At 42.0% G+C, this 14,731-nt stretch overlaps 1 protein-coding gene across 1 annotated transcript in view; it reads left to right on the top strand.

The window, feature by feature from the left end:
- The window catches only part of TP63 (tumor protein p63), a 240,328-nt gene that overhangs the window by 196,595 nt on the left and 29,002 nt on the right, over positions 1-14,731 (top strand). The window contains exon 5 of the mRNA XM_004713461.2: positions 12,575-12,761. Within this exon, the coding sequence (XP_004713518.1) occupies positions 12,575-12,761 (187 nt within the window). The remainder of the gene's footprint in view (positions 1-12,574; positions 12,762-14,731) is intronic.

Below are 14,731 nucleotides of genomic sequence, written 5' to 3'. Positions count from 1 at the left end.
AAGAGAATAAATAGGTTTGGCACTGCCGTCCGAAGGGCGTTGGGGCCATTGCCTCTTGTGAGAAGCTGCCCAGTTGACTGCAACTCATGGCGAAACTCTGGAACAGAACAAAACGCACTGGCTCAGTGGTGCACCAGCCTCGCAGGCCTTCCAAGGTTTGAGCCCAAATGTTATCCACTGGGTCACTCTCGCCCTGAGGGTCCCCCTCATTTGCATGGACCCAACTCCCATGCTCCTCTCTGGAGATTCTTTTCCCCTGTCCAGCATTCACCTGCACAGGAAGCAGTTACAAAGACCTTGGCTTGGGTCAGGCATGCCTTCCTCATCATCTTTGTTTCTGAAGATCTCAAAAGGGCCTTTTGTTGCATATCTGACCGACTCCATACATCATTTGATTTTCTGATGGTTTCCATTGATAGTGGAGCCAAGCAAAATGAAACCCTTGACAACCTTCATATGTTACCCCTTTGCCATGCTGCTGCTGATTGCTGCAGATGTGAGAACGCTCTTGACTGTTGAGGTCCAATCTATACCCAAGGATGTCATCTTCGATCTTCATCAACAAATGCTTCAAATCTTCTTTACCTTCAGCAAGAAAACGGGTGTCATCCGTAGCTCACACACTGGTAATGAACCCCGCTCCCACCGTGATGCTTCGTTCTTCATGCAGTCTACCTTCCTGGTGTATTTGTTCAGTACACAGATTGAGTAAGTATGTAGAATGGATACAACCTGGATGCATACTTACATGAAATTTTAAACTGCATAGTCTCCCCTTCTTCTGTTTGAATCACTGCCTCTTAATAATCCGTGGGCCAGTTTTATCTGAGTGAGATTGAGTGGTCTGGAATTCCCATTTTTCCCAGTGTTATCCATAATTTGTTAGGATCCACAGTGAAATGCTTTTGTTGCATAGTCAATAAATCACAGGTAAACTTTTTGTTTTTTTAATATTCTCTGCTTTCCTCCAAGCTCCATCTGATCTTATGTAGGCTGTTCTCCAGTAATGAATAGTTTCTAAACAGATTTCTGTCACTAAAAAGATATATCCTTAATCAGGCACTAGTGGTTTAAGAACTCTACATTGTGCGTTATTTGAAAAGAGTCCAGAAGAGTGTGTAGGGCATTAAAGAAAATGGTCTTCAACTCACTTCATCCAGGAACTGAAGACAGGTGGCTCCCTGGGAGGGTCCCCAATCAGTTGAGAGAGCTGCAGTGCGAGGCTGTCTAGGATGTGAAGGTAAGACATCATCCTGCTGAGCAGTGACCTGAGTGCTGGGTAGGACTTTTTGGTGATCCCGTGTTGTCATTCGGACATCCTAAGTTAGGGGCTGAGGAAGGAGCAGGGAATCAGGTGTGACATCCATGTGAGAGTACTAATAGGGTAATCACCCGTACCTATGAAGGGGTCCTGGCAATGAGTCACCTGCTGGAGAGGGAAACCTCTCTCCACAGAGGGCAGCTGAAGGTTGGAGTGTGGCTGCGCGTGCCAGGTCCTGCTGCTGTGGTGGACGGGAAGCCTGCTGGTTGTCTAATATGCTCAACAACCCTGCCCCCACGTCGCATCTTGAAAGGAATTGTGCAGCCATGCTGTACCTTGAGAAGCCCTTGCACTGAGTGTTAGAAGTACCGGGTTTCAATCCGGCCCCTGTGGCCAACTTCTGGCGTGGCTTTTCTTCTCTACCTGGATCTGTTCGGCTGGCAACCCCTGGAGAGCTCCCTCAGGTCAGTCTGTTGGGCTGCGGGGAAGAGTTCGTTCGTTGCCTCTCTGCCCACCAGGGTACCTGCTGGAGGAACCTTGGCTCCACGGGCCATTGTGTCTCTGTCTGTTGGGAATGCTAGGGAATGTTCAGATTTGCTCTGTTAAGGCGAAGGCACTTCTTGCACATATATTAGGCAAGTAGTGTGTAGGTGTTTCACCAGCACTGGCAAGAAGCTAGGCAACACCCCCCTCCACGCCCCATCCCCACACAGGAGCTTCAATCCTCAGTTCTGACATGTATTGGGGTCCCACTTTAAACTTTTCAGTCCCAGTTTCCACCCCTGAAAAATGGGAGATTACCCACCCTGACCGCATGCTGGCTGTGACCTTAGAAAACATGCAAAGGTGAGCTAGCTTGTGTGCCTCCTACTGTCACAAATGCCTGCCAGCTGCTTGCTGGCGAGAGACACTAACCGATAGGTCATTTTACCCTCCTGGGGAAATAAAATTGCAAAATCGCCCATCACCAGTGCTTTTTCAACTTGCTTTCAAATGCATGGCCTCGGGCAACTGGAATGAGACTGTCCAGCTCTGCTCGGCCACCACACCGCTTCCAGGTCCTGTCTTAGGTGCCAATGGACTGCCCCCAGCAGGGAAGCCGAACTGCCTCCTTTTCCAGCCAGTCTCCAGGACTGACTTGGGGGGCTGGCTGGAACCATGGGGAGAGGCCTGGGGCATGCCCCTGCCTGCCGAAATGTTGCTGCTTTATAGAACAAGGGTGGCTCTAGCCTGTCGTGCAGGGTCGCTACGAATCGGATCGACTCCATGATGGTGAGTTTGGTTTTATCGTGCAGTCTGATGCCCTGCACCCCTCCCCAATCTCTCCCAGGCCCCATGGGCTCCTGGCTGGGCTTCATGGTAAGCGGGCAGCAGACGGCCCACCTGCTTGATGTCAACATCTGTGGGCGCGGCCCCAGGAAGAATGTGCCGCTCCCAGCCCCACTCAGGTAATTAATCCCTACAACTGACAGGTGGCAACAGGCGGCCCTTTGGCTGGGGACGTCAGGAAAAGTGCTTGGAGGAAGGATTTTTTAAAAAACTAATAGAGCACAACTTGTACATGTCTGGCAGCTAGACAGTTGTGGCAGGAAGGGAGGCGGGGAAGAGAAATGAATTCCTTGCCTGCTGACTCTGGGGCAGATTGTTGGGTTCTCCTCCTGACTGTTCATTCCGGTACATCCAGTAGAATATGGCGACCAGCGAGAACCGGTTTACATACTTCCTTTGAAGTAGATACAAGTCCAAGGTGGAATCCCCTGGTTATGAATTAAGAAGACTGATCCAAGAGAGGGGAAATGATTTGCCTAAGATTATGCAGGAAGCCAGTGGGCAGGTGGAGGGCTAAAATGCTGTCTTCTCTACTTCCTGTCCACAGTTCTTTGGACATTATTTGCTGAGGTAGTTAGTTTATTATGCTAACCTGGCTGATAAACACATGTGAGGTTAATTGAAGGGCAGGAGGGATAAATGGCTCAGCGAGCCTCGCCTTTCTAGTTCTCGGGTCTCTTGCTTTGTGATGGTCGGACCAGGATGCAGCTGCCTGCGTCAGTTCCCTGCTTCAGCTGGCAAGGCTGACTTCCTGCAAGACATCCCTGAGGAATAGCCACGTGAATCTACCCCAATGCAGCCCTGGGTGCTGGCACAGCCTTGTGGAGATGCCAGCACTGAGATGCTTACATATTCACTGATTCGGCTTTCCTCCTGCAGTCAGCATCATAGTGTGTGTTTTGTGAGATGGAGGAAGACTTTGTGGATTGGTGTCAGACATATGGGTTAATGTTGGACTTGTGGGTTTGGGCAGCACTGGGTTGGGATGTTTTCTTTATGTGCACTTTACCTTTATATAAAACTCTCTCTTATACATGAATTTCTGTGGAATTGTTTCTCTAAAGTACCCAGACTAACACATTTGCTATGCCATTATGCAGGTGTACTCTCATTGAGTTGATGCTGACTCATAGTGACCCTATAGGGCAGCACAGAGCTGTCTCTATGAGTTTCTGAAATGGTTAACTCTTTATGGAAGTAGAACACCTCTTCTTCGTCCACACCCTAGACTTGGGATGATAAAATTGAGGCTTTTGTCACAAGAGGAACCATTGTCACTTGAATGAAATCTTATTTTTGAACCCAACTTTTTAAAGCTCTCAAGAGAACATGCCCACCCTACCTGCAAAACCATATGCATCCATTCACTCCCCCACCCCAAATCTCCTTCCCTGTTTTGTGTTTGTCACACAAAATAGTAACCAGAAGTTTAGTGAGAAGGAATATACTCTTTTCAAATCTTTGCACAGCTATTACAAGCAAACACTGTCCATATGAAATTTGTGACTTTTTACCAGCCGAATTTATTTTTACCGAGCAGATACAGAATGAGATATGATCGAGTTTTAGACCTATTTGTAGTGAACCAGGCTAAAGCTAGTTCTTTCTGACAGGGTGTCTTTTTGCATATAAGCATATTGGGTGTTTAGAGTGCATTTTCCAAAGCCTCTTGTTCAAAACTACTTTAATGACTACTTTATGTTTGCAAACATCTCATTTCTCTTCTCTCTTAATCCTTTGCCCCTCCATGTCAACTACCAACCCTTCCTCTGAGAATACCCACCCTGTTTTGTATAAACTTCTTTTCTACCAACTTAATGGATTGATTTTACCACCATCGTACCTCTATAAATGTCCATCTTTAGTTTGACAGTCCTCTAGGAATTATTTTGGAAAATAAAAGTTTAAGTCCTTGTGAATGTTTCAAACAGCTCTGAATGAAAACAGGCTTTTCCGCATGGATGAAGGCTAAACTTGGATGGAAGGGATTGGTGTGACAGCTTTAGTGTTTGACTTTTATTTTCTTGCCACCTGTTTGTAGGTTTGTTTTTGTTGTTCTCGAGGTAGCGACAACCGTCATTTCCTCCATGCATTCTTTGGACTCTTGGACACGAGCCGCCATGGAGTAGAAGTCCACCAGATCTCCTCATAGTGAATGGCACTTACCTGTTAGTGCCATGTAAATATCATTGTTTTAATAACCCAAAATAAATTCAGAAAACCAGCAGTGACGTAAGAGGAATATTCGTCGATGTAGTTAAGTTTTTGCCTTAGGCGTTCCACGTCTTTTTGTTGAGAACCAGGCTTCCTATTGTAATTGATCATTTGTAGTGCATTTTAATGGGTTAGAGCTGCATCTGGTTTTATAAGCTAAGATTAAGTTTATGTGACTTAACGGCCAATAGTTCATAGCAAGCTTAGGATCACTTGAGGACACTTAAAAATATACATTTTTTTTCCTTTTTCATGATAACGCACCAAATGTGGGTTGATCTGGAAGCTAGCATTATAACATATATCATCAGGCTGGCTTTGACACTGCCCAGTTTGGCTGTTTCCTTTGACAAGAGACTTGAGTATGGTGGCTGGTTATGTAGTTATTGGCTTACTTGTTCCATGGAAGTTTATTTCTTCTGTATGTATGGGGCTATTAGGATCAAGATAGCCATGAAATTTGGGATTTGCATACCATATGGCATTTCTACTCAGGTTGAAAAGATAGTTATGTGTGTGGTTCCTTTTGGACAGAGGAGAAGTAAAACTCTTTGTTGAAGCTTTAGGAAAGAGGTTTGTTGAAGAATTGTGCAGGTGTGGGCTGACATTAGCTGGCATCTCTATGCATTGTGATGCTGAATTACAAGTCTTGCAGCCAAGAGTGTGTAATAGAGTATGTCTACAGGGGCAGGTGGTGACGGTCAGGGAAGGCAGTAGTCATTGGAATGTCTCTCCTTCTTTTTGCAACATATTATTAGTATAGGGGCAGAATTTGCTCTTGTTTTCAAAAACCTCCAAGAGTTATTTGATTTAAACATGATATTTGGCTTTGAGAAGCTTACCTCAAAATGCCAAACCTCCTCCCTTCCCTTTCAAAACAAAACAAAACTTAGGCAGAGCTTACTTTTCCATTTTGTCAGGGACATTGTCTGGGGAGAAATCATTTGATTCATTTGTGAGCTTCGAGGGCCCTCGGTCCCAAGCCAGTGTGCAAAATGCTTGATGGGGATCTGTTCAAAGCTGTTCTGTCTATGAAAAAGGATTTTGACTTAAACAGAAAAAAAAAGGCTCTTCAATCTTGCTTGTGGATAAAATCTACTGTGGAATGAATGAGCAAAAATGTGTTCATCTACATAAGGCAATGAAAGGGCTTGATAAAATTGGTAATAAAAAACAAAAATTTTCTACCAACTGTTTCAAGCCCCTTCATGTGTTTCTGGCCAGAAAAATGTTACCAACACTTTGATTTCCGCATTGTTTTTAATAGGTGACCTCAGCCATTGAACCTGATTATGTGCTACTTTAACAGATTTGCATAACATCACAAAATATTCAAAATGGAAAAAAGAAAGAAAGAAACGTCTTAAATATCATCTAGCAAAGCACCTTCATTTTTCTCCCTTTGAATGATTATGTCAAGGCCCAAAGAGGTCAACTGACTTCCTTCAATGCCCCAGGGATTTGTCAATGCCAGATGAACATGACCTTATTGCAGCCTTCATCCTCTCCCACCTCTGAACACCAATTCTTTCATGTGTGCTTTGTGTTTTGCTTTTCCTCAGGGTCTCACAGCCTTTTCTTTCCTAAATTAACATTAAAGTTAGATCATTGAAAGAGCTACAATTGACATCAGCTGTGTTACCTACCTATGTAAAAAGATTAGTATAATCCACAACTAACCCTTTATCTCATTTTAATTTACCTGATTCGTTTTTACTTATATCACTTAGCACCACTACACATAGTATTCATTTGTTTATTCTAACTCCCCTCACTGGTATATTAAATTCTTTGGAGCTTGGACTTTGCTTTGGCTCACTGCTGAATTTTCTTACCTAGAACAGTGCTCTGATTAGAGAGTATGTGATCAATAGCTGTCACATTTAATGAATTAGCAGTTAATTGGTCTAACTTCCATAGTCTCATAGCATTATATAAACCTAGTGTGTTTGGGCTGTTTGTAATTTGACTCGACCTTGAAAAAGCCCTGGAGGTGCTGTGGGCTGGGGTGTAGGCTATTAACCATAAGGCCAAGGTTTCAACCCAGCCACTCCAGGGTAGAAAGGTGAGGTTCTCTGTTTCCATAAAGATATCTACAGCCTTTGAAACCCTAGATGGGGTCCCCGCACATTGGGATCAATTCAGAGGTAGTAAGTTTAGTTTGGCTTTTTTGGTCTAGACTGTGAGTAACTTGAGGACTGGGACTGAGTGAATTTTCTTCCAACTTACTCTGTGTTCCATATCCCATAGTATACTCCAAAGGCTGCTTGTAGTGGGTGCTCTGTAAGTGTCTACAAGGTAATTATTGATTATTGTGCATGAAGGGAGAAAAGGTCTCTCATGTTAAGGTTACAATGGCAACTGATTAGCAACTTCTATGCTAACTCCTAGCTCTCCACTAAGATATTCTGAGTGCAAGAGATATGTCCAAGTTGGACACTTCCATGCTGTCTTGTGTGTGTGTTGTGCATAGGTGTGTGAATGTATTGAATCCTGAAGCAAACTTTCTACATAAAATACTATTGAAATTCAATGGAGAAAGGCCAAAGAAACATGGAAGAAAATACAGAACTGTCTTTACTTGGATTTTGTTACACTAGTGCAAAACTATTATCGATTCTGGCTCAGAGCCACCTGTAAGCCACCCTGGAGAACGACCCCTGTGATTTTCTGAGACTGAAACTCTATATAGGAGTTGAGGAATTGACATTAAAACATTTGTATATAACTATAAGGAAATACAATCAAAGAAAAGATATCTAGCAGCTGGAAGAAATAGTTTTAAGCTGTCTTCAGTTCAAAATAATAAAATAGAGACTTCATAAACCTGAGAGAGAGAAAAGAATCAGACTAGGGGAGCGTGCTGAGGGGAAGAGATAACTGTTAGGTGAAATGGGAGATGGATAAGCTAAAGGAAGAAACTAAAATGCAATAGAAGAATGACAATCATTATTTGAATAGAACAGAAAGAAATAATTCTAGAAAACCATCCATAAACCATAATAAGAGCACGCTTAAGAAGCTTTCTAGGATATAAACAAAAACAAAAGGTGCCAACAAGTAGAGTATTTGAGCGTATAAAATATATGGTGAATACAGAATTGGGCTCCAAAGTCAAGCTTCCATTTTCCTGGAAATCACTAAGAGCAGAAAGTATAACAATGTAATTTTTTTAAAACAAGGAAAATATCTTCCTAGTTCAAGCATGTACATTGAAAAAACTCATGAAATGCCAAGTACATTCAATGAAGAAAAAGAATTTGTTTAAAAGTCTCCCTTTAAAAATCCAAGACAAAGAAGGAGACAAAATTTAACAAGGAATTAGGGAGAACCTGGGTGGCAGAATGGTTACACTGGGCTGCTGACCACGAGGTGAGCAGTCCAAAGCCATCAGTTGGTCTTGGGGAGGAACTGAGGCTTTCTACTCCTGTACAAAGTCAGTCTCGGGAAAGGATGGTTCTACCTGGTCCGGTAGGGTCACTGTGAATTGGAGTCAACTTGATGGCAGTGAGTTGTGAATTTCATGCAGTTACTTCAGTTACGGGAAGACCATCCGGATTGTCCTCTGACTTTCCTGCAACCACAAAATAGACATCCATGCAGTGACCCCAGGTGAAAAGTTCCATCTATGGCTAAAATTAGTTAAGATGTATGTCTTAAAATGTGTTATATCGTACTGGTTTCAATGATTATTAAGTGGACTAAAATATTTAAATAAATAAGTTGCAATATAGCTCTTGAAAATATAATTGAATGACTTAAAATGATGTTTTTGATTTAGAAAATGCTCATGATATGGTAAATAAAAAATATCAAATTAACTATAATATTCTCTCAGTGTGAATAAGGATGTATGGGTGTGTGTCTAAAGTGTGTATGGTATATATTTGGGTAAGGGAAATGTATTGTATATTTCCTTTTCCCAAGAGTTTCCATGTGTCCATGATGTTGTTAGAATTACTTAAAAGCCAAAAGGTTTATACAAATTAGAGAAGATGAGAATAGCTGTTATTTTTAAAAGCATAAGGACCACAGGATAAATATATTACATTATTAGTACATTGTAGACCATTAGTAGGAGCCCTGGTAGCACAGGTCAAGCACTGGTCAGCAGTTTGAACTCACCTGATGGAAAATAAAAGTGAGGCTATCTGGTGGTGTAAAAATTTACAGTCTTAGAATGACAGAACAATTCTACTCTGCCCTACAGGATCATTTTTTGAGTGGGAACCACCTTGCTGGCAGTAGGTATGGGCCAGTATTGGATTCAATATTGGCAAACTATTCCAAGTCATCACACAATCAATTTTCAAACAGTGAAACAAGTAGAGTATCAGAGACTTGGCTGGCAAAGAACAAATTCTATCAGACTACATTAGCCCTTTCTAAATGCTGAATGTCAAGCCTGGTAGTTTAACCCAAAGCAGTGCATGTAATGGATCTTGACCTTGGTCAGATATGTTTACCTAATCAAATATGAAGTCCTCAAACAAGATTTGTAGTGCCAGCTGGAATTCTATCTGAGGAACAATATCCAAATTACCCTGGCAAGGAATGGAGGACAGAGGAAATCCAAGAGTGTTCTAGATAGGGAACATGCATGTTTGGATGGTGAATGGTCAACTAGGGCATATGGTGGCATTAAGAGACACCCATGGAAAGAACATGGAATGAGAAGCATGGGGGGAGGGGTGCAGATAGGATGGTAAGATGGACCCAGATCCCAAAGGGCCTAATAAAACCCTCTGTGAGCCATGGTAACACGTGTGACCACAATTGGTACCAAAGTTCAGGTCCTCTTCCTCACATGCCAAAAAAATTTGCTCCGTGACATCGAGTCCCCGCTGACTCCTAGCGACCCCACGGGACAGGATAGAACTGGGACTGTCACCCTCCACAGAGTAGAAAGCCCCCTCTTTCTCCTGCAGAGCACATGGTGGTTTCCACCTACTGACCATGCAGTTAGCAGCCCAGCAAGTGACCATTACGCCCCCAGGAGGTTTTACCCATTCAGCACTTGCTACTTCGCCCTGGAATGAAATGAGCAAACCTCACACGGAATAAGGAAGAGCTAACTTGATGTGAGGTTAAGTACAACCCTGTTGAGTTCCAGTTTATTGTTCTAGAAGGCTGTATTGACTCTTTGAAAACGCAGAGACAACCCTGTCATTGGGGATTAGAACGAAAATGTAACTCGTACAAAAACTGTCCCCGTGATTCAGGAAAATGGAGAATGAGGGCGTGTTGTCACAGAAAGAACAAGCAGATGCGCCTGTGCTTCTGACGAGCCAGCCTTTGTGTGGGACCCTGGCAAGTCCTCTCTGCGCCTTCATTTCTCATATCTAGAACATGGAAACGATGACGCACATTTGTAATCATGATCTGCATTAGAACATAGAGCTCTGAAAACCAAACGGTGCTCTGTGCATGTTTTTTCCCCATCAGTGTGTGGTAAACTCATTTAGTTTTGAAACCTAACTGACCTGAAGCTATTTAGAGCCCTTTCCAAGTTAGTGTGAATATTCATCAATTCTGTAGAAAGATTAATAGATGATTACCCAGAGTACTGTCCTAAATCCTGAATGAGGTATTGATGGTACAGCCATTGAGCTTTATTCCCTTTCATAGTGTAAACTCTTGGAATGCTGAAACACCTCCACCAGGAGATCCAGCTAGGAGAGTGTAGAGCTGAAATTCCTTCACCACAGTGGTAGAAGGATTCACTGCTTCCACCAGAACTAATTTCATGATAGAAGCTATTCTTTAAATTCAGACATTAAATTCCCTGCTGCACCCTAAAATGAGCACAGATTTGTACCTAAGGGTGTCTAATTTTTTCTATGTATTTTATAACTTAGTCTTTCAAATTTGAAATATGGAATATCAATCATTGAAATGGAATGGTTCTCTTAAGAAATCGGTCCACTCTAAATACTTGCACTTATTTTTACAGCTTTTTTTTTTTTTTTGCATTTTTCCCTTCTTTGGAGGGTTTTGTTTTTTTGTTGCCTTTTTTTTTTTTTTTTTTGCGCGGTGTTTTCTGTGACTCTTCTTTTTCAGTCATCTTTCCTAAGCTGCCTGTCACAAAACTTGTGCTGACAGTGTGTCAGTGTCCCCACTAAAACACAAATGGTTATGCCTTTTCAGCGGCGTTTTGAGTAAAAATTAGTTCATAGCCTGGCCCACAACAACGCCTTTATTCATAATGTCCTTAGTTAAATATTTGAGAGCAAACATCTCTCTCTAGATTTGAATCAGTGTTTCCCAAATTGAATTTTATTTTTGTGACTGTTGTTTTCTGGCACATTTCCTATTTCTGCAAACTATGTAAAAACCCTTTTGCCGTGCTTAATCCTTGGCCTGAGGACATGGAGACCTGATTATGCAATTCATTTGGAGCATTGGGAAATGTTCAACTGAAAAATTTCATAGACCTGAAAATATTTCGGAGAGACAGAAAGATTATTTAAATGAAGATTATATTTCAAAAGCACCAGATAGAACAATACTTTTTCATGTGCATTTTGTGAGGATATTTGTCTTTAGTCAAATTTGGTTTGGTTAGAATATTTTGATAATACTTCACTTTTCCATTCTGGTCCCTACTTTTGTTGTTACCAATTTATAATTGCTGTGTGTGTGTGTGTGTATTTACTCTTTGTCTGGAGAAGTGTTACTAAGTGCACCAGTCTTGGCCAACAATTTCAGTGCCCGGGTGTTTTCAGCCCAGCATTGGAATGAGTATATATGTACTGATGGGGCATTGACCCAGAGAGCAGGGGTGATAGATAAGGCTTAATTTCCTGTGAAGCGGAGGAGACTTTCCATCCTAGTTCAAAGGAAGGAAGGTTGGAACAAAATTCCCAAAGCAGCAACCTTCAAAACTCATAGCAATGCCAAGTCTGTCGGAGACAGACTGTACTTACAGGGTCTCTCTGAGTAACTGGCAGTTTGTTATTGGATGAGTTCTTTTTCTTGAACATGTAGGAACCAAACAAGGGCAAAGGACTCTCCTAGCTCTCACTGCCTCTCATGAAATGATGAAGTGAGGTTGGGAGGTAAGTGCAGTCGTTTGGGAAGCTCTTGATTATAATTGTATGGTTGATTGACTTAAGGTAGAAAGCTCAGTGCCTGCCAGATACTCCATATTCAAAAATAAAATTCCATAAAACTTAATTCTAATGAATATCTTTAGCATATTGTAAGGGCAAGGCTAATTATAGCCTGCTAAGCAGAAAGCTCTTTGTTGCATATCACCCCTACATGAAAACTTCTTTTTTTTTATTTCATTTAGTGTCTGTTAACCTTTAAAGCTGCTCATGTCTTTAATGATTGAGGTCCCTCTAAGTCTTGGCTTGTTTATCCCCAAAAAGAAGATAACAGAGAATAATGGCATAAATGTGTTATAATAAATGTGAAACTTTTTGCAAAATGGTGACTTTAATGGAAGTATCAAAATAACTTAATTTTATACAACTCTTTCTCTTTACACACACACAAACACTCCACGCACGGAAGGGGAATTTTTTTAATTTATGGAAAAATAGGATTTAAAGATAATGGAATTTTTCCTACAGACTTAAAAAAATCCCGCCATATACTAATATATACATGTATGAATGCCTTGAATCTAGTGGCCAGTGGTAAACTCACAGCTCGATAGGCTGTGAAACGTGGGCATCAGTTTTACTTTGTTCCTTTGAATTTGATGGTGATAGTATTTCCTGTTGGTTCTTTCCTTATTTCTACCACTACCCCTTCTCTGAGCAGTATTCCACTGAACTGAAGAAACTGTACTGTCAAATCGCAAAGACGTGCCCCATCCAGATCAAGGTCATGACTCCCCCTCCTCAGGGCGCCGTCATCCGTGCTATGCCTGTCTACAAAAAAGCGGAACACGTCACGGAGGTGGTGAAACGGTGCCCCAACCACGAGCTGAGCCGTGAATTCAACGAGGGTAAGCGCCAGCGGAATCGGTAGCACTTCCATTAAGCTCCTTGAAGGTCAGGATCCTAAGGGACTTTTGTTTCAGGTCCCCTACCTGGTTCCCAATGGTACAAACTGATGGCAACTCAGCTTCCCTTTGGGTGACCGACAGGGTCTCCACGTCATTAGAAATAAATGTATGTCCCTCAAAATTGTTGGGCTACTAAATGTAATGGTCAGAATTGCTAAGTGACCTGGACTTGTCTCCCTACCAGTCTCTTTGCCACTGCTGTTTCCTTATCTGGCCTCCTCACAGGCCAGTCCTTTTCAGGGTCAGTGGATGCCCCGGTGGTCGTCCAGCCGACACCCACAGCAAGCTGGAAGGTGCTGAGGAAGGAGCATACATGGAGAGAAGTAGTAAAAAACTGGAAGAGGAAAGACAGTCAAGGAGTAGAGAAAGCAACCAGTGGGTTTGAAGAGTAACTAGTTAGAAGATAGGCCACGGGTTACAAAATCGGTTGAGCAGTAAAGCGAAGAACCAGGGGTCAGGGAACCAGGTGCCTTGTCTTAAGGGCCACCTTTCGGTTCTACACACAGGGATAAAGCTTTTTGACCCCCGTGGCCTTTTTCCGTCCTGAGGGCCTTCTCAGCAGACTCATCCTCTTAGATCCAACAACGGCTTTATAGAAGAGGTCATATTTCAAATGTTCCCTTTGATCAGATATGCCAATGGTTCTATGAAAAGAGGCTAGATGGTAAGCACCCCAAAGTGGAAAGGAAGAACAAGAGAGAAGCTAAGGAATCATGAAGAGTAGTGAGGGTACAAGAGAGCTTAAGCGTTAAGATGCGTATTGTACAGAAAGCATCCTAATAAATGCAGGGCATAGGGGTAGATAAAGAGGCAAATATTAAAAATTAGAAGATGGATGGTTAGCAAGCATATGTAACAACAGAGGATATAATAGATTACAGAGAAATTAAGGGAATAAAACAAAAAGTGAATAGAAATTAGAAAGTCGAAATCCTTCCATTTCAGCACGGCTGTATTTTGCCATTAATTTCTGGATCTTGTCTGCATAGTTGCTTTGTCCATACATTTATGTCTTTCTTTTAGCATTATGCCATAAAGATTATTCCATGTTAGCTATCGTTTTACGTAACTGTCCTGTGTTCTAGCATGGTGGCATAACACAATGCTCAACTTCATTCTCATTGTTTGATTTAATATTTGTTTTTAGTTTTCACTTTATTGTGTTGTGCTGTTGAGAACATCTTGTCCCACTTAGCTTATTACCATTACTGAATGTTTTGGGGTTTTTTTTTTGAGTAAGAATACGTGGCCAGTGGTTAAGAACAGCTTTATGGTTTCTAATTCTTAGAGCAACTTTGGTTTGGGGGAACCTCTGTCACAATCACAATTTTGTAAAACTTTTCCTAAGCTCTTTCAAAATTGGCTTCATTTTGCTTGTCCCCAGATTAGGAGGAGACCTTAAAGAACAATAAGACTGGCCAGTTTTTATTTTTAAATGAAACTAACCTCTCTTTTTTTTTTTTGCTTCTCTCCCTTAAGAAAGCAGGGAATCCAGGGCGGATGAGCCCTACAGGACCAGTGATGTTAGTGGCGAAACAGGGAGAGTGGAGGGAGAGTGGGTAGGAAAGAGGGAACCGATTACAAGGGAATATATGTGACCTCCTCCCTGGGGGACGGACAACAGAAAAGTGGGTGAGGGGAGACTTCGGACAGGGCAAGATATGACAAAATAATAATTTATAAATTATCAAGAGTTCATGAGTGAGTGGGGAGCAGGGAGGGAGGGGAAAAATGAGGACCTGAGGCTTAGGTGGAGAGTAAATGTTTTGAGAATGATGAGGGCAATGAATGTGCAAATGTGCTTTACACAATTGATGTATGTATGGGTTGTGGTAAGAGTTGTATGAGCCTCTAATAAAATGATTTTTTAAAAACCCAAGCCATGGTATTTCCCATTGCTTCATATGCAC

This window comes from Echinops telfairi, unplaced genomic scaffold (assembly GCF_000313985.2).
Source record: "Echinops telfairi isolate 266 unplaced genomic scaffold, ASM31398v2 ScPeMD7_7407;HRSCAF=8445, whole genome shotgun sequence".
Taxonomy (NCBI): Eukaryota; Metazoa; Chordata; class Mammalia; order Afrosoricida; family Tenrecidae; genus Echinops; species Echinops telfairi.
The sequence above is the reverse complement of the archived record's forward strand: the minus strand, read 5'-3'. Positions and strand labels throughout refer to the sequence as shown.